This window comes from Thamnophis elegans, chromosome 1, assembly GCF_009769535.1.
Source record: "Thamnophis elegans isolate rThaEle1 chromosome 1, rThaEle1.pri, whole genome shotgun sequence".
NCBI classification, from domain to species: domain Eukaryota; kingdom Metazoa; phylum Chordata; class Lepidosauria; order Squamata; family Colubridae; genus Thamnophis; species Thamnophis elegans.
In genome coordinates, this window is record NC_045541.1 from 65,517,800 (window position 1) to 65,537,949 (window position 20,150).

The 20,150-nt window shown below is 43.9% G+C and overlaps 1 protein-coding gene across 1 annotated transcript in view; it reads right to left on the reverse strand.

The window, feature by feature from the left end:
- The window catches only part of OBSL1 (obscurin like cytoskeletal adaptor 1), a 68,000-nt gene that overhangs the window by 7,571 nt on the left and 40,279 nt on the right, over positions 1-20,150 (reverse strand). Inside the window, exons 15-21 of the mRNA XM_032211909.1 lie at positions 19,506-19,781; positions 6,815-7,084; positions 5,994-6,260; positions 4,261-4,527; positions 3,485-3,597; positions 3,093-3,246; positions 1,048-1,209 (exon numbers count right to left, since the gene is read on the reverse strand). Of these exons, the coding sequence (XP_032067800.1) occupies positions 1,048-1,209; positions 3,093-3,246; positions 3,485-3,597; positions 4,261-4,527; positions 5,994-6,260; positions 6,815-7,084; positions 19,506-19,781 (1,509 nt within the window). The remainder of the gene's footprint in view (positions 1-1,047; positions 1,210-3,092; positions 3,247-3,484; positions 3,598-4,260; positions 4,528-5,993; positions 6,261-6,814; positions 7,085-19,505; positions 19,782-20,150) is intronic.

Consider the following 20,150-nt stretch of genomic DNA (forward strand, 5'->3'; position numbering starts at 1 on the left):
AAAAGCGTGCATACGTGCGATAGCGCAAGGGCGCGTGCCCACACCCATAATTCAATACCCCCTGTGCACATACCCCCTGCACATGTGCGCATGCTCCCTCCTCCTGAAGCCTGGGGAGGACGAAAACTGCCTCCCCCGGCCCTCTGGAGGCTCTTCAAAGGCCAAAAATCAACTGGCCGGCGCACACATGTGCCCTCAGAGATGGCTCCCCATGCCACTTGTGGCACACGTGCCATAGGTTCGCCATCACAGGACTAAAACAACAAATATACAATAGATTTTATTTGATTTCTTCATTTCTCAATGACCTACTGGAAAGCAAAAATTTTATCTGCACATTTCAAGTCTGGCACAAAGCCTAATATATTACACCCATTTCTTTATCTTAGTTTCCTATTTCCTTCCTTCCTTCCTACCTACCTTCCTTCCTTTCTCTGTATTGTTGTAGGTTAGAATAACAGAGTCTTGAAAGCTGGCTAAACAAAATCAAGGTTGGTTATTTTGAGTTTCATTCTCATACTTTCCTCTTTCCCAAAGATAATTTGCCTTTTGTATCTCCTTAATGCTCCGTTGTTCTCTTCCACTCCCTAAGGTCAGTTTCTACCTGCTCTCTTTCATCAGTTCATGTTCTTTACAATTTATCCTTTTTGTATTCCAAGTTGCAACTACCTTGATCTCCACTACATGGGCCTCACATAACCTTCACTGCACAATGTTGATTTTATTACAGTTTTTACATATACATTTTAGTACAACAGAGAAGATGTTATCAGCTTTAGTTGCACCCATGCCACATACAGTATTTCCTACTAATGATAAGAATGTTTGGGTCAATATGCCACAAGTACAATCCAAGCCTAGTTTAACTCTAGCTATGTTTATGTTATTTTGTGCAAACAAAGGTCTCCGATGGGATTGTTGCCTCCTTTCTCTTGTCATCTACTGTCCAATATAATTGTGGTTTTCTTCTTATCTACCTTCCCCCTTGTATTCCAATCAGGAAATGTCATATCTATTGCCATGGCAAGAATGAAAGGGTACACTTACCTTCCTGTCGTATTTTCACAGTGCTGGTGACTTTGAGTCTCTCTCCATTATTATACCATTCACCTTTCACCTCCGCTAGGGACACCTCACATATGAAAACAGCATTCTCGTTCTCCTGCACACGGACATCCTCCAGCTCTCGCACAATCTGGACCTGACGTTCTATTTGGGGGGGGGGGCGAGAAAGCCCACGCAGTTAGAATTGAAAGGTATTTACAAAAGTGATATTTGGACTCATGTGGATTTCCTAAACCTCTACTCTTGATCATGGTACTCCCCCAGTTGTCACTAGAACAAACAGATGCCAATTATAAAAAATATATCACAAGTCATGATGAGAAACAAACATATTATCTAAGATTGTAAGAGCTACAGCTGTAATCTAATCACCAGAACATAGCAAGGACTCTGCTGGATCAAGGAGAAAGTAATAGCAGATCATTTTACCCTCTGAGGACACCAGAATGTACAGTTCAAAATGGGTTTTTAATAATAAACTACATTGCCAGTATTATTGGGTGAGAGGCTGAAAAATCCACATTCATCAAAAGGTTACAGGCTATCTCGGAAGGACTTATGAAAGACAATGAATTTTTAACCCATCACAATTGCTAATTGATTTGGTACTTGTAGTCCCTCTCATATAACCTGCATCTGCATACCCACACTTTCTTTCTTCACCCTTACTTCATCAAAATCCTACAAGAATGTTTAAATCCTCCATCAGTTTAACAATCAGCCCATGCATCTGATGAAGAGAGGAAGCTAAAAGTAAAGGTTCCCATGTCAGCTGTGTCCAATTCTAGGGCACTATGTTCATCTCCATTTCTTGGCCAAGGGAGCTGGCATTGTCCAAAGACACTTATGTGACTATATACCGAAGATACATGAACACTGCTACCTTCACACCAAAGTGATATATATTAACTACTTGCATGTGCATGCTAGGTACCCGGTTTCCCTGAAAATAAGACCTCCATGGATAATAAGCCCAATCGGGCTTTTGAGTGCATGCACTAAAATAAGCCCTCTCCCCAAAATAAGCCCTCCCCCAAAATATTGCAATACAGCAGCAGCTATGAAGTGACCATGCTCTCCCCCTCTTTCACTTCAGAAATAATAAGACCTCCCTGAAAATAAGGTCAAGCGCTTATTTTGGAGGTCAAAAGAAAATAAGACCCTGTCTTAATTTTGGGAAAACATGTTAGGCAGGAGCTGGGGCATGTAATGCCCCCCCTTCAAGAAATTGGTTCTTGAACATGGGTGGTCAGCCCACAAACTCAATGTCTTTAATCACTGAGCCATCATGCCTCGATCAAATGAACAGCAGTACACAAAAGCTATGCTTTTTATTAAAATATGTTGGTGGGGAAAAAGTGCTGTCAAACTCCTCCTTATTTTGGGCTGGTATAGCCTAATATAGTTCTCCTTCTATCATTCCTGCTGGATCAAGAGAAACATTCATCTACTGCCCGTTCTGCTTTTCTTAATGGCCAACCAGCTACTTTTAAGAAGCCCCAAGCAGGATAGGAGAAAAACAGCTCTCTAGCAACACTGATGTTCAGCAACAAGTATTCAGTTAGATTGCTCTCTCTGATAGTAAATGTCCAAAATTATCCTTATTTCATAGCCTGTTTCCAAGAATGGCCAGGCAGATATTTCCAGGAAGCCGTATTCCTTTTTATTCATTATGAAATTGCCCTTTCAAGCATAAACATGGAGATGCTATCTAGTGAGTGGGCTAGTAACCATGCATTACGTCTCTCCTCTAAAACCCACTTAAATATTCATTGGCTCTCATTTCCCATCTAGCTTTCTATAGAAGCCTTGCAAATTTGACTCACTATAGTGCACTGTGCATTGGATGTTCACCAGCCTGCTCCAGCCACTGGAGGCAAAAGTCAGGGAAGCAAAAGGGGCCTTGCCCTCATCCAGAACATGACAAGTGAGCATGCTTTGTATGGGGAGCTCCATCCCAAGCCTTTCCCGCTCCCCACACCATCCACTCCATTTCTGCTCTTATCCATAACCCAAGTCATCCATACCAAAGATTCTCAGTTTGGCAGAGGCATGGCAATCACCGGCATCACACATATATTCGCCAGCATCTTCAAGGCTGCAATGGTTGAGCTGCAGGAGACGCCGACGCCCCACTGAATATATGCGGCAGTTGGGGCTCACCTGGATCTCCTTGCCATCCTGTGAGAATGAAAGACATAGAGAACAGGGTCTGTTTTAGCTCTGAGAAAGGAAAGGGGGAGAAAGGGAAGCTCTCGGGTGGTTCTGAGGACACAGAGGGGAGTGAGGGAAGATGGAGATCGTATTAATCAAGAATGTTCCCTTGAATAAATCAGGAGGACTTTTCAGGACAGCCCGTTCCTGCAGTTATAGAGAAGATCAAAGAAATGGGGATGTTGATAAGAGGTAATACCCTCACCTTGTACCACTTCACCTCAGCCAGGGGTCGGGACAGCTCACACTCAAAGGTAGCTGAGCCTGTCTCGGGAATTCCCAAGTCCTGGGGCAAGCGCAGCATTGTAATTGGTGGCTCTACAAGGACAGAGATAGCAACAGCAATAGCACTTATATACTGTTTCACAGTGCTTTACAGCCTTCTCTAAGCGGTTTACAGAGTCAGCATATTGCCCACAACAATCTGGGTCCTCATTTTACCGACCTTGGAAGGATGGAAGTTTGAGTCAACCTTGAGCTTGGTGAGATTTGAACTGTTGGCAGTTGGCAGAATTAGCCTGCAATACTGCATTCTAACCCACTGCGCCAGCGCGGCTCTAAATACAGTTGCAAGTAGGTTGATGATGCACTATTTTGGAGACTAAAAAGATTAAACGTCTTCAAGGGATGGTACTTAGCCAAACCACACCAGTTTGCATCCCTTATCCTCAGTTACACCAATTTATCTAACAGACACCAATTTATCTACAGTACCTGTCGTACTTCCCATGCCCAGTTTTCTCATGCTGCTCTTGCTATCAAAACTGCTCTGCTCTGCAGGTACATTGAATTTTGGACATTAAATCTGTTAGAAAAATAGGAATAACCCAAAGAGCATCTAGTCTAGCATTCTGCTTCCTGCAATGGCCAGCTAAAGGATGTAAGGATGTTACAATCTGGGCATGATGGCACTGCTTTTTCCTACTTTATTTCCAGCACCAAGGTTGCCTTTCCTCAGTCCTCCCTCCACTAGTCCAGTACCTCGGACCGTAAGGCGCGCACAGCTCCGCACAGTATCCGCAGTGAAGGCCACAGTCCCTGTGTCATCTAGCATGAGCCTTTGCAGCGTCAGGCTGTGCACACAACCAGTGGCACTCATTTGGCAGGTGGAACTAGGCTTCACACGGATGCCGTCACGCGTCCAGACCCCCAATACATTGGGGTGAGAAAGCTCAAGCTCAAATGTCACTGTCTCCTTTTCCAATGTCTCCACATCTGATAGTGGTTTCTTCACTGTCACCTTCCGGGCTGGAGAGGAAGAAAAGTCTGATAGATCCAGTTTTGTCATGAAAAAAGCTTATTTCAAATCAAAGCAAGTTACCAGGAATGGCATATTTAATATTAAGACTCCAATTCAACAAATACAGAATCATAGGATGCTTCTTCTGTGACTCCCACTAGTAAGAAAATTGTATGTTTCTCTGAGCTACTTGAGTAGACTCCACACTCACTTTTTCCTCATACATTTATTGCAAAATAGAGTGGAAGGTTTTTAACAGATTCAGCACATTTATCAGAATGAACTAGTTGAACTAGAATTCGAGATAATTTTTCCTCATAAGAAACTTATCAGCACTAGGGCAATCTTAATGAATCTCACAAAAGCTAAGCAGGGTTGGACTTGGCTAATATTTAATGGGAGACCAAGAGGAAATCCCAGGACTCTGAGGTAAACTGGGATGTTTTTTTTAAAAAAATCCCAGCAGGCGGCAATGGCAAACCCACTTCCATATTGTTGCCAAGCAAGTAATGTGGACATGTCACCGTGAGTCACATTTAACTCAAGTGAACATTGTGTAAAAATAAATAAATGATAAACAAAGGCAACAGTCTTATGCAGTATCTTCTACTATATTTGGCCACTACATATATAACTGCTAAAGTTCAGATTCCAAAAAGACAAGGATAGGACAAAAATGAGATTGCAATAACTGAATTAAGAATTACTAGTTAAAAATAAGTATCTGTAAAATAGTGCACTTTATTAAAATAATTGATTTCTTATCTGCATACGCCAAGTTATTTTACTCATGAAAAAAATCACTCTTACACCCAGAAATATGCAAGTAACGTGTTCAGACCAGTGGTGAAGTGCAAATTTCTTTACCACCAGTTCTGTGGGCATGGCTTGGTGGGCGTAGTGAGGCTTGGTGGGCATGGCTTGGTAGGCAGGGGAAAGGATACTGCAAAATCTCCATTCCCACCCTACTCTGGGGCCAGCCAGAGGTAGCATTTGCCAGTTCTGCGAACTACTCAAAATTTCCACTACTGGTTCTCCGAATTACTCGAAATTTCCGCTACCGGTTCTCCAGAACCTGTGAGAACCTGCTGGATTTCACCCCTGGTTCAGACACTGTTACCTTTCCTTCCAGCATAAACAGGGACGGGAAGGGAGAAGCGAAGGGAAGGGAGAAGAAACGCTAACTGCACTGGGAAGAAAAGGAAAAGAAATGGATGGAAACAAAATAAGAATCAGAGGAACTGAATATGGAACGCATCAATGTTTAGGCTTACAGAAAGGGTTAAAGCAAGCAGAGCTTCCTAAGCAACTGGTAATACTCAGATAATCATTGTTAAAGGAGTTCTCACATTCAGCAGAGATGTCATGGAGGAAAATAAAACCCCTAAGATAAAACGTTACACTGACTTTCTCCCAAGGTTCTACAACATAAAACTGCGAGAGAAAACAAGATCAGGATAGAAATGACACCTACGTTCCACGCTCAGCCTGGCTTGAGTGCGATCATGCAGACTCTCACAGCGATAGGTGCCTCGGTCAGCAAGCTCAATCTGATGGATAGTAAGGACCCTTTTTGGCCCTTGCACCTCCATGGAGTGTCTTGGATTCTGCTGCAGTAAGATGCCTTGCTTCATCCACTGCACCTCCGCACTCTCCACGCTCAGCTCCACTTCCAAGCGGACATCCTGTCCCTCCTCAGCCGCCAAATCACGCAACGTCCGCACAAACAGCACCTGAGCCTCTGCAGAAAATAAGGCTCAGTGGTTGAATGCTAGCTGATACCTGAATGCATTCCCAGGCCACCATCCCTCCCTCTTTACAGAGAGAAGACAAGCCAGGATCTAGCCATTTCCCAAGGCCTGAGTCAGTCTGGCATGTTTACAAACATAGATTTCAGAAGACTCAGAACCTCAGAGCTTTTATTCCCCCCCCTCCCCCCCGCAAAAAAAATACAAGTTCGGAACCTGCAGGGCTGTGGAGATAAAGTTTTGAAAATTCGACATGCTGTGCCTAGATAAATCTTCAAAGACGAAAGGAAAGTCAAAGTAGAATTTCCAAAAGGGATTCTATTATCTTCCCTGCATGACTAAAGGAGCAGCATAAATTATGCAAACTAAGTAAGCAGAGATATCATTTGGAGTAAAGAAATTTATATTTTCTTCGCATGGAATTGGGAAGACAAGAAAGGACACAGCCGTGGCATCAGCTGATAACCCCCTTGTAACTCTGACTAATGAGAATTACTAATTACTATCACTGATGCACAGTACTTCTGCCCAACACCGTTCCTCTTACCTTGCACACTGAGTCTGCCTGAACTTGACAGACCTTCCGCACAGACGATGACTATGCCGGTGTCACTCAAGCGGCATTGTCGTAGGGTGAGGGTATGGCATAGCCCATTCTTGGTTATGGTCAACCGCTCACTGTTCACGACGTCTTGTCCATTCAGCTGCCAATTCAACCTGACATCATCGGGACATATCACCACTTTGAAAATGGCATCATCCCCTTCCAGCACCGTTAAATTATGCAGCTCAGAAATTATCTCCACCAACCTAGGGACTGAGAAAAAGGTGCCATCTCAGTTTACATGAAGTTTGCTAGCGTACAACCAATCCAACAGGAGACCCCAAAGTCCATCCAATGTGGTATCACCATGGGATTCATCTCTTAGGTAGGACATACAGGTTTGCCTCTTTGCACTGAAGCTTATTATTTATTTATTTATTTATTTATTTATTTATTTATTTATTTATTTATTTAATTATTTAATTAATTAATTAAATAAATTTAATTTATTTGGCAAGGAAGGCTGTTAAAATGGGGTAAAGCTCACACAACAAATGTCTCACTTAGCAACAAAAATGTTGGGCTAATTGTAATCATAAGTCAAGGACCATCTGCATAGCAATGCACAGAGGATAAGAGAATTGCACTGCAGCCTGGGAAGCATGTGCATGCTATTATGAGACAAGAAACAAGAATTACTTGAACAATTTCCTAATTTTGGAATATTCATCTTTCATTTGATGGGATCTGGATGTGTTCATACAACTTCTGCCTTCTTTTAATAAGTGGGAATAAAGGATGCTTTATATTAATGTGATGTTGTACCTAAAGATACTAGAAGTTGAAACTAGATGTTTTCCATGCAAGGCATCTACTTTCCAACTTCTCCAAAAAGAACTTACTTTGGACTGTGAGAATAGCCAAAGTACGGTCATCTTTGCTTTCACATGAATATTCGCCAGCATCTTCGGTCCTCACATTGCTGAGTGTCAAGGAACGCTCTCGTCCCTCTGCTCCGATCTTCACGTCTTCATTGGGTTCCAGCTCCTGCCCATCTTTCAGCCATGTTACATCACCTTTGGTTTTGCACAATTCACACCAAAACAACACCGTGTCACCCTGCACCGCTGTCACATCTGAGAGACCCCGAACAAACTTCACCAGTAGTTCTGAGGTGGGTAAAGAAAAGTTTGGTTAGGAGGATCAGATCTTGGCAACTGGCAGAAGCCAATCAAATTATTGGGGATTTAGAGTAGACTGGAAATCTTCAATGCATCCCAAATATTCCACAGCTCGCCACTTTTGCAGTTTTTCACATTCCTAGTTTGTTTGCTTTTTAAACTTCTAGACCTCATGACTATGGTCTACTCTGGCTCAAACATGGCTAAGTAAGGTGTCCCCAAATAGGAGACAGTCCCTGCTGCCTCTTCTCAAAGTCAATTACTCCAAGGGCCATGGCTCTATTCCTCTCAGGCTGTTCTGACCTAGGCTTCCTGATACAGTAAAAAGCACACGCTTAGTCCCCCAAACCCTCTTTGTATCTCAAAGGCTGTGAATTATGTTCATTCACTGCTGGTAAGGAGACACAAATAGTTGTAAAGAGTCCGACAGTAGTCTGCCAAAGTCTTTCGAGATAAGGCTGATAAGCACCCACCTTTATCTTCCTTGAAACGCTGCCAAAGACTTATAGGCAATCAGCTTGGCAAGTCCACACAGAACAAAGAGTCAAAACGGAGCTTCAGAAGGTAAATTGACCAGCATGAACCAAGTTGCTTCCTACAAAGGCTCACGTGCCTTTGCTCCTCCTTTATGTCCTATGGGAGGGGCCAATCACCTCCAAACCTTATTCCCGAGTCAGCCCTTCTGTCTTAACTGTTCTTGCCTTCTGGCAGCTCTGTGCATGCGCGCACAGGGAACAGGAGGAACCTGTTCCTCTGCCTCGCTGATGTCTCACTCTGGAGGCTCCGGAGGCAGCACATAACTCCCAGATGGCCCTGGCCCCCTCTCTGCCTCTGACAGCGAGCCATAGTTCGAGCCTTCCCCAGCCTCCAGGACTGACCCATGTTCCTCCCCAACCTCCTCACTGTCCAACTCCGCTGCCAGCTCTTCAGGCTGCCAGCGGACCACAATACAGGCTTAGACCTATTTATTTTGCCTGGCACAATGAAGTTTCAGGAAAGAGTATTTCCCTGCTTCTGCAACCTGGGATCATTTTAACTATCTTACTGAATCAGGCAGGGGTTTGTTTCGCCCTGTGTTATATTTTCAACAGTGACCAGGCAGACACATCTATAGTCTCTCATAGACAATAAAGCTGTCCCACTGCTTGACCACAAGCATATGCCAATCAAAAATATATTGCCTCTACACACAAATGGTCTATTTAGCTCTCATGGCTAATAACTGCCAATAGTTCCCTTACTGAAAATAACAGGCTATTTAAAACAAAAACAAAAACCACCCATTTTTATGGAAAGAACTACTGAGGAAATAAGAGGAAACCCTCCCTTCTTCCCAGCTGCTTGAGCAACACATCAGAGGTTGGGAAATTAAGCTTAAAGCTTCAATCCTGCAGACAAAGTTTGCTGCATGATTGTAGGCCCCCCTCTTGCAAACAAAGCCAGTCAGTCTGTTAGAAGGTCTACGGTCTCCATAGTCCAGTGCAGTGATGGCTAACCTTTTTGGTACTGAGTATCCAAAACACACACCCCAAAATGCAATACGAGCGCCCCCTGCGTATGCACCCTGCCTCCACCTATGTGCCCCACCCCAACACCCATTTTTGTCTTCCAGGTTGCTGCAGGAGGCTCTCCAGGCCCAAAACGGGGCGCAGTAGGGCCTCGCATGGCGCCCCCGTGCCCTTGTTTTCTTGCAGATGTTTGCAGATGTGCAGGCCTTCCTGGCCCAAAATGGTGTGGGAGGGGCATGCACGTGCAACCCCCGGCAAAAAACCCCTGCCTGCACGGCAGAGACCAAAAAACCAGTGGGAGGCACGCACGCATACATGGTGGAGCTGGGCTGGGGCGACAGCTGGTGTGCTCGCAGAGAGCGTTCTGCATGCCACTTGTAGCATGCGTGCCATAGGTTCTCTATAACGGCCATAGTCAATCAAGCTGAAGAGACAGAAGGTACAGCAGGGACATAGTTTGATAGGCTCCTTTTGTGATTATGTTGCCAGGAAAAGTTTGACCAGTATAGCTCACCCCATGCCTGACTGTAACCAAAGGTCCCCCCGCATGTCAAAACCCTTGTTTTAATGTAACATAAAAATTCATTTCTTTTTGACCGTGGTCATCCATCTTGAGCAGGCTGTATTTTATCTATTAAGGTATTCCATAATATAAACATACCCTAGGATCACAGGTGTTGCCTAAACCATTGGCCATGGCCTCTGAAAGTCTCCCAAACTGATAACCAAGAAGAAAAACTAAATTGAGTATGGCTCCCATCTCCTGCTTTGCGGAGCGTAGTCTTTGGTGCACTACCAAAGACCAAATATGGCACCCTACCCAAGACCATTACTGTAGGCCCATATCTGATTACCTCTTGACTTGCCAAGACAGTGAACAGCCTCTGCACAGATCTCTTACCTTTCACACTAAGCTCAAAATGCAGCTGATCATGAGAAGAATGGCAGGTGTACTCTCCGGCATCTGCTTTGCCTACATTACTCAGCAAGAGGCTGTGGACCCGTCCTTCTCTCCGTAACTGGCAGTGTTCCCCTGCCACAAGGTTCCCTCGGGGTCCGTTCCAGCTGACCACGGACGACTCCTTGGAGACGATGGCTGACAGCACTGCACTGCTCCCCTCCAGGACCAGCACCTTCTCTGGATGCTGTGATTTTGACACAAACAGCACCGGGGCCTCTAGAATAAGAGAAATAGAGCAGAGAGGCTTGAAGAAAGCAAGGAACACTCAGCTAAGCCTCTGATCCACACACCCCATTGTGACCACAGAAACTGCTTCTCTCTCTTTCCCCCTTCCTCTCCCCTCCCCCTCCCCCCTCTCTCCCTCCCCTCTCCCCCTCTCCCTCTCTCCTCTCCTCTCATCTCTCCCTCCCCCTCTCTCCTCTTCCCCCTTTCTCCCCCTCCCTCCTCCCTCTCCCTCTCTCCCTCCCACCCACTCCTCTCCCTCTCCCCTTTCCTCCTCTCTCTCCCCCTCTCTCCTTCCTTCCCCTCTCTCCTCTCCCTCCCTCTCCCTCTCTTCCCTCTTCCTCTCCACATCTCCCTCCCTCCTCTTCCTGGTCCATTGGAATATTTCAGAAGTTAAAGATTCTGGTGAGGGGTATTCACCCCACTCAGCATACCACACATACTCATAGGAGTGACTCCTGCTAATCTCTTGTTTCTAAGATCAACAAAGCAATCCTCAAAACAGATAGGTGTCATACATGCCATCTGCACTAAATGGGGATGGGTAATGTACATTCACATATGACCACTAAAGAAACCCCAGTTCAAAATGATAAAGAATTAGCTCTTTATCATGGTCTCTGTGACTAACGCATGAGCCAGACATAATAGCAGCTTTATTATCTGGAGAAGGTAGCGGTTTACAGAAAAGCCCTCCCATATCTCCAGGGTGGAAGATTAAGCAGGTTGGGTTGGATAAAGGCCGACAGTTGTTCCCAAGTGTGGGCAAGGAAATGTGATTAAGAAAAGCTTCAGTGGCTGTTGCTGCTCTCCTAGAGCAACCTCAGCAACCTCAACTAAACCATAACTGAGCCTGATGACAGCCATAATTCATTTGGAAAGTTTCTGAGTGAGAAAATGTAAAGATTTCTGAGCCCCTGAAAGCTCACAAAAGGGTGTTGGTTTCCCCAGAAAGCAATCAGTTGATACAAATAAAAAGCAACCATTTTGTAGATAGCCAAAGCACGCATAGTCCATTCCAGCAGGATCAAAGAGGTGATGATAGAACTAGCAAGGTATCTTGATTCAAGCAAGAGGACTTCAGCAGAAAAGAAATATCAAAATGGAAAGCTAACTTTGTTCTTTGCTTCACTGCACATTGTACATAGGATGCACAGCTATTTTATCTGCCTGAAGTAGGGGTGGGTTCCTGCCAGGAAACTTAAGTGGCCAACAAATGGTGGACAGATCCTGGTGTCTTGTTTTCATTATCAGGCTCATCACAGATTGGTCTGTATCAGGGGTGGGTTCCTGCCAGTTCTAACCTCTTCTATAGAAGAGGTTCCACAAATCTACAGTGCCGTTTAGAACCGGTTCCAGCTCCTTCCCCCTGCCCGTCCGCCCATCATCAAGATGAAGAGCGAGAGGAAGAATTCTGGGACTTGAAGTCCACAAGTCTTAAAGCTGTCAAGTTGAACACCCCTGGGGTTTTTTTTCTAAAGGGTTAGGGGTGCAAGGGTCTGGTAACTTGACAGCTTTAAGACTTGCGTGCTTCAAATGCCAGAGATTCTGAGCCAACATTTTGGTTGCTAAGCAAGAGCGTTGTTAAGTGAGTTTCACCACATTTTACAAGTTGGCCATGCCCACCCAGTCACATGGCTGGCAAGCCACTCCCACCCAGTCACATGGTCGGCAAGCCACTCCCACAAAGCAGGCCACCCCTACAGAAGAGGTTCTAAAAAAATTTGAAACCCACCATTGGCCTGAAGTTACAGCTGCTAAGAATGCAGGGTTTCACCACAAACAGCAAAAGTAGCCATCAGTTCAAGCGGCTTCTGCATTAGCACAAACAGGAACAATGACATGTTGGTACCGGCAGAGATATGAGTAAAACTAAAGCCAAGTATTTCATGAAACATGAAATGGATCTAAACCAGAAGAAAGTAGTTAGCTACCCATGAGGTATATCCGTAGCTATATTAAAGTTAATCCACTGCATGGAAAGACAGTACACGGTGAGGATCGCAAGTGTTTTATATAGAATAATTTGATAAGACACACAGCTATATTCTCTGAATGTCTGCCCCTCCGGGATAAAGTGCAAAGTATCAGAGTTGTAATGGATGCAAGAGGGTGAACACGGTGACAAAAGTAGCTGCGTTGCTATATGTCCAAGCAATTGAAGGGTTGTCGAAGTATGCATCTGGCAGGCGACAGTATCCATGAGATACTGGCAAAAATGTGTGCTTGTCAATGAGAAAAGTTCTGTCCTTCCTCGTATCCAATGAACTGTATCCCCTAGGAGGAGATTAAATAAACTTCCTTGATGTTGCTCTGAAGTCTGCAGCTAATCAAGAATATATTGCCCATTTCAAATAGGATAGCACTAGCAATAGCACTTGGACTTATATACCACTTCACAGTGCTTTACAGCCCTCTCTAAGCAGTTTACAGAGTCAGCATATTGCCCCCTACAATCTGGGTCCTCATTTTACTCACCATGGAAAGAGGGAAGGCTGAGTTAACCTTAAGCTGATGAGATTCGAACTGCTAAATTGCAGGCAGCCAGCAGACAGCAGAAGTAGCCTGCAGTACTCCATTCTAACCATTGCAGCACTGTGGCTCTAAGGATGCACCAATAATGAGTCAATTGTCCCTGCATGGACAGGCGATACCCTGCAAGTGAAAATTTGTCACCATGATGGACATAAGAATTTTTTTTGGGGGGGAGGGGAAGGGAAGCCATGGCTGTTAGGATGGAGAAAGAAGAACTGCTAATCTAAGCCAAAATCAGGAAAGATGGAGGAACAATAATCATGCAGATTCTGTATGGAACAGGTCTCTTAAACAACTGCAGAAGTCCAGAGTCTTCCCCAGTATCAGAGACAAGAATGTCATGCTCCAAGTCCATTGTTAATGATTTCTTCTGAGGCTGCCTTGGGCATGTTGGTTGTTGCCTAAGATATAAATAGAGGGATGGACACAGTGTCTTCAAGGTACAGTAAATCCTGAATCAGGAGCCTTCAATACCTGCTCTTGAAGGGTTGCTCTTCAGTGAGAAGAGTAGCTTTTAGAAGTCTATTATACAAAGCTCTGGAAACATAAACAGGCACATACAACACATTCCTCTCCTGGCATAATAGGCAGAGTTCATGTCAATGGGAGAAGGTAAGCTTGACAATGTTAGCAATTATAGAAAGGCTATGCGGGCTAAGGATACCCCAGAATCTCTCATCTCCATAAATCACTACTTTAACAGGCTTCAGTGAAACAAGATAAACCATAAGCAGATGAGCACAAGACAAAGTAAAAATAAGTACATTTAGTAAGAATAGAAACACATTTAAAGAGAAAGGCAAATATCCAAGAGATGCCAAACCAATTACTACTACAAACTTGAGGATAGTAGCAGGAGCTCAGTCTATGAGCATATGTAATATGCAGAGAAGAATGAACCTTCAAGAAAAAGCCTCCAAGTTCCAGGCAGGCAAAGAACTTCATAAGTGTGAATTTCAGAAATTACAATATTTAAGGAATGGTGAAGCCCAGCATTTTCCTCCCTGTCCACCCCACAAGGACCATCCTGTATTTCATCGCACACTCAAACTCATGTTCCTCTCATTACATTACCTCAAGTATTCTTCCCCTTTTCTAAGGCCTCTCATTCCATTCTATGAACTCCACAATCCCTTGTAACATACACAACCTAGAACCAGGCTGCTATGTTAGTCTTCCAAGGATGGAAGAACGACAGAAAAAGCTCTGACACTAGAGCATCTGGCTTGAAATTAAGACGGGTATTCTTCAGGGGTGGGATTGAAAATTTTTAGCAACTGGTTCTCTGCCCAGTTGCTAGGTGTAGCCATGGGGGTGTGGCCTAGTCAGCTTCCTGCATTACAGCAGGGAGGGGTTTCACCCTCCCCAGGCTCTGGAGGCTATTCTCGAGCCTCCAGGAGGGTGAAAACAGGCCCCTGGGCTCCGGAGGGCCTCCGGAGGCCAGAAATGGGCCAGTTTCTGGACTTCCAGTAGGCCCATTTGTCGCCCTCCCAGAGCCTCTGTGCGGGCCCTGCACTTACCTGGCATCCAACACGGGCTGCGTGGAGACTCCTGGGAGGGGAGGGGAGGGTGGGTGGGGTAAGCCAGGCCTTTCAACTACCGGTTCAGCAAACCAGATTAAAATTAACATCTGGTTCGCCTGAACTGGTCCGAACTGGCTGAATCCCACCCCTGGTATTCTTACCTTGTACATTTATTGTGTAATGCATTTCATCATCTCCAGTATTGCAGGTAAATGTGCCACAATCACATGGCTCTGATTGTTGAATGGTTAGGCTATGGACCAGCCCCTCACTGCTCATAATCATTCGTGGCCCAGGACACAGTGGCTGCCTATTCTTGAGCCACTGAACACAGGTCTTCTCTTGAGAAAGTTGGGCAACCAACGTCACATTCTCTCCTTCCTGGACTTCAATGGGCTCCCGGGTATCATCCTTATTCACAATGCACACAGGGGGTGCTAAGAGGAAAAAAGAGTTCCCAGTTAAGCAAAACTGGATATGTTCCCTGTCCTAAAAGAAATTTTTTTAAAAAATTGTGCTACCATTGAAGTACAATATCTTATAAACCTTTCTGAAACCGTAAAAAGAGAATTATATGAATTACAGCTACATCTTTTCTTTTTGGACACTTATTTTATTACCATTTTGGAAAAGAATTGAAATCATCTTAATATTAATTCAACATATCCAGGTGGCATCAACATCAATGGCAGTTCCTTCTGTTAATTATTACCACATGCTAAAAAATAAGCAATGTTATTTATTTTTATACTATGTAAGAGGAGGAGGAAGAGGAGGACTGGAAATATGGAATACAAGGATTTCCAGTCTCTTCTTAATACTTCTTCATATTACTTTGGGGAAACTGAGTACATTTCCATTACCAGTGGCAGACCACAACTGCTACTCCTTTTCCTCTGCATAATCTCCAGAAGCAAACAGCTTTTAATTAAGAATTTAAGCCTAGATGCAAAAAGATGCTGCTTGTCTCTGCCGCCACCTCATCTTTTGGCAAGGACTGATGAGTTATTTTCTGCTTCTCCTCAAAGCGTCTGTCCTGGTGCTTCCCCCACAATTTCTTTCAAAGTCTGTACAGTATATCTTGCTTTCAGTCAGAAGATGAATTACAGGCCAAAAGCACATAAGTCTTAGTAACCTAAGAATGTGGCCAAGTTACAGTCAATGGAGTGCAGGCAAAGGGCCAGCTTGTTCCCTTCATTTGTTGTGTGCCCTATTCCAATTACTAAATTTTTCTGGATGTGATGATGGGAAATCCTCCTACAAGACACGATCTCCAAAGGAATTCAGAACTTGTCTGCGATGGGGGGCAGGTAAGGTGGCGGGGGGATGATTATATGTGTGTGATGACATAATCAATCAAATGTTAATCCTACTTAAGTAAACTACTGCGGAGGAATGGTCCCAAGCCCCCTTCTGGCAGCTTCACCCAAGGCCATTGCTGCCAGAGCAACAGAAATCATGCTGACAGCAATAGCATTTAGACTTATATACTGTTTCATTGAGCTTTACTACCCTCTCTAAGTGATTTACAGAGTCGGCATATAGCAAGTCTCATGATAGGAGATGATAGAAAACACATCAGATCCATTAAAAATGGTGTTAGACATCTTAGCTATGGGATAGAGAAGAGACAAAGACAGTATCATGAGGACATAAAGAAAAAATACCAAGTTATCTTTGAACCATAGTTAGAGGACATATAAATACATACAGGTAATCCTTTACTTACAACCACAACTGGGAACAAATATTCCATCTGTAAGGGCTGCAGTCCTTAAGTAAATTGTGTCTGATTTTATAATTAATTTATTTATTTTTTGCCATAGTTATTAAGTGAATTCAGCTTCTCCTATTGACTTTGTTTGTTAGAAGTACCCCGGGAAGGTTGCAAATGGGGATCACATGACTCTGGGACACTACAATCATCACAAATAGATCCTGGTTGCCAAGCTCCCAAATTTTGATCATGGGACCGTGGAGACGCTTTGACAGTGAGGACCAGTTGTAAGTCACTTTTTCAGCATCATCAAAACTGCAAATGGCCGTTAAACGAATGGTTGTAAGTTGAGGATTACCTATACTTTGTCAGTCATCTTTACAGCCATCGGATGGCCATTATTGCCCTACTACTGTCAGCTGGGTTGAGGATGAAATATTATTTATTTTATTATTTGTTTGCTTCCCATTTTGCTGCATGCAACTCTGGGCAGCTTACAATTTTAAAGCAGTAAAACCATAAATGTAAATCTCTCTAATAACAATAAAAGAGCAATACCACTTAGGCTTATATACTGTTTCACAGTGTTTTTACAGCCCTCTCTAAGCTGTTTACAGAGTCAGCATATTTTCCCCAACAATCTGGGACCTCATTTTACCCACCTTGGAAGGATGGAAGGCTGAGTCAACCTTGAGCCTGGTGAGATTCCACCTGTCAAACTGCAGGCAGTGCTGCACTCTAACCACTGTGCCGCCACGGATACAAATTATGATTCAAAGGTGGGAGGGGAGGGAGCAAAATGTATGAGGAGATGTGGGCTCTTCTGTTGGTCCATCAACCACATTCCCCATGAGGTCAACTAGCAGAACCAGGTCTTCAGGCCCTTACGGAAGGTCAGGATGATGGGGCAGATCTTACTCTGAGAGGCAAGATTCAGGGGACCCCAAAACCCAACAGCCACAGCCCATTTGGAACCAGGCTGTGGAAAAGGTGTGCGCGCAAAGCTGTATTTGTTAAAGTAGCACACATACACGCAAAACTGTCCCCTCTACCCCCTACCCCGCCACTATCACCTCCGCCAGTCTGCTGAGCCAGAAAGGTTGGAAATTGCTAAAAGGCAGGAATCATGGCAGAGGAGGCTTTTCTCCTAGACCCCACCAGTCAGAATTCCTTGGCCAATGGGATCTGCCACATGCCTCCTCTGCCAGCAGGGTAGGGTGGTCCTGTCTCATTGGGCTAAGACTGTTCCTCAAGTAACCTGGACCCATGCCAGGCAGGACTTTATAGATAATAATCAACACTTTGAATTGCATCCGGAAGCAAACTGGCACCAGTGCAGCTCGCGGAACAGCCGTGTAGCATGGCTTCTCTATGTTATAAATTCTGAAATGAGGAGAATATTGAATACCATTCAATATTGAAAATATTCAATATTGAATTCTATTCAATAATCAATACTAATATTGAATACGATATTCAATATTGAACCAATAATGTCTTGCTCAATATCTCAGATTCAGCCATTACTCTACACCAGTTTGTTCCCCATACATTACATTTTTGTGCCTTCCTGTGCTTTCAACCCTTCTCCCCCCTTGAACCACTCTCACCTGCTACTTCTACGGTAGTCGCCCTCTGGTCTGTGCCTGCATCACACACATAAGAGCCTGAATCCCCTGGGGTGACACTATGGATGGTGAGTTGATGGTGCCTTCCAGTGGCCTCTATGCGAATACGCTTGGCCGCTCCCACTAGCTCCTTGCCATTCCGGAGCCATCGCACAGCAGCCGTAGGTGAAGATGTCTCGCAAGCCAAGATTAAATCTTCTCCAGTTGCCAAGGAGCATCGCTCTGGCATCCCTGCATTTCCCACGATGGAGATGGGAGGCTCTTGGAAACCAAGAAAAAGAAAACACTGTCATAAAACAGGGCCCATGCAACTTTTGGCAGCCAGCTGAATGGCATAAGCTGCCTCTAGTCAGTCTTCACAAAATATCAGTGTCCTGTAGCTGACCAGACAAATGGGCCTGATCTTGAAAGTCATTTATTTCAGGCTCTAAAAATATGTAGCTTGCTTGCCTTACTTCCCCCACCCGGGAATGTTAAATTCAAGATTTAGCATTAGAGTCTTTTAAATGGACAGCTTCCCCTCCACCCCCTTCAAAAAAAGCTTCAGGGCAGGAAGACATTCCCCTAGGTGTCACTTCAGAGCAAAGGGGAACTGGTGTGCAAAGGACACAGACATCTGTAATGCTGGAGACAATATTGCCCTCGTGGCAAGTCAACGACCACAGCCATGTCCTAGATAAACTGTGTAACTTTTTCCCACAACAAATAAAAGTGGAAGAATTTGTATTAGATAAGGAAGGTGGTGTGTAGCTACTGTTCTTGATGTATCTTAGTAATACCCAGCGTTTCTTGATGCTAAATTTTGACTTTCTTTTATAAACAACCCTTATAGCCTAGTAATTACTCCAAATATCAGCAGAAACAAAGCCCATCTTAAGCTCTGCATTGAATGATAACACTGTGTTTTATTAGTGGGATTTCAGAAAGTGCTGGAAATGCAACTCTGCGAAGACTAATTACCTCTTAAAAGTCTTCTTCAATTGAAGCACTATAAACAATTTATAAGCAAATAAAACAAATGTATAGTCATGGTTCTGAAAATATGTTAAATCATATTGACTTTAAGTAGCCAAAACATGCAGTTTCCTGTTTATGAATAATGAGAAACCCTCTAAGACTCCATTCACAAAATAACAGCCACAACTCTTGTTGCCAAAAAGGAGAGACAAAGCTAGGGACTGTGAATAAGCTGACCTTCTTCAAATGTAAGTGGAAGAACAAGTTTGTATTGAATCCTTTATTTCCTGTGCTGAATATGGATTACTGAAATAGTATTGAACTAATCTGGAAGCGGGAACATAATGCTCTTTCCATGTTACCCTTGTCATTCTTGCTTCATAAATAATATATTTTTTTCATACGAGGAACTTGTTCATAAGTGCCCTTTCCTTCCACCCACACCCCACCCTCAGACATTACCTTCTATCATGACATAGAAGATAAGGCTATCATCACCACTGTCGCACAGATATTCCCCAGCATCAGACATTTCCACTGCTGAAATCACCAATGAATGTCGTGTTCCATCTTGTTCCAACCACACACGTTCCGTGTCCTGCAGTTTTTCCCCATCCTTGTACCACTTCACCTCTCCTTTGGGGCAAGACAATGTTATCGAGAGCACCAGGTCTTCAGAAACCAAACAATGGTGGTGTGTTTGCAGCTCATCTCGCCCCACTATTTGGACTGGGGGATCTGCCAGTACAAACAATGTTAGTTAAATTTCTGTAGCTGTTTTAATTTTAACTGCTGTCTTAATGAGGGGGACGCTGTTGTGATTAACATAATAGTATTTCTCCTATTTCAGTTCTCTCTTGTTTTACATTAAAAAAAAAGTTTCCTAAGTGGTGCACAATTTAAGAGAAATTGGAATAGTGTGAGCTTATGCTGAGGATCTAATCTCCAAGGGACATCTAATTTAAGACATCAGCTCTAAAAACAAAACCACACATAGCTGAAGGTGGACTTGACCTTGACCCAGGAGAACATGTTGCTTCGAGAACCTAGATCAGATTTCCCCTATTATTACCCTTCAGTCGTTAGATATCATTTCTCACCATTTCA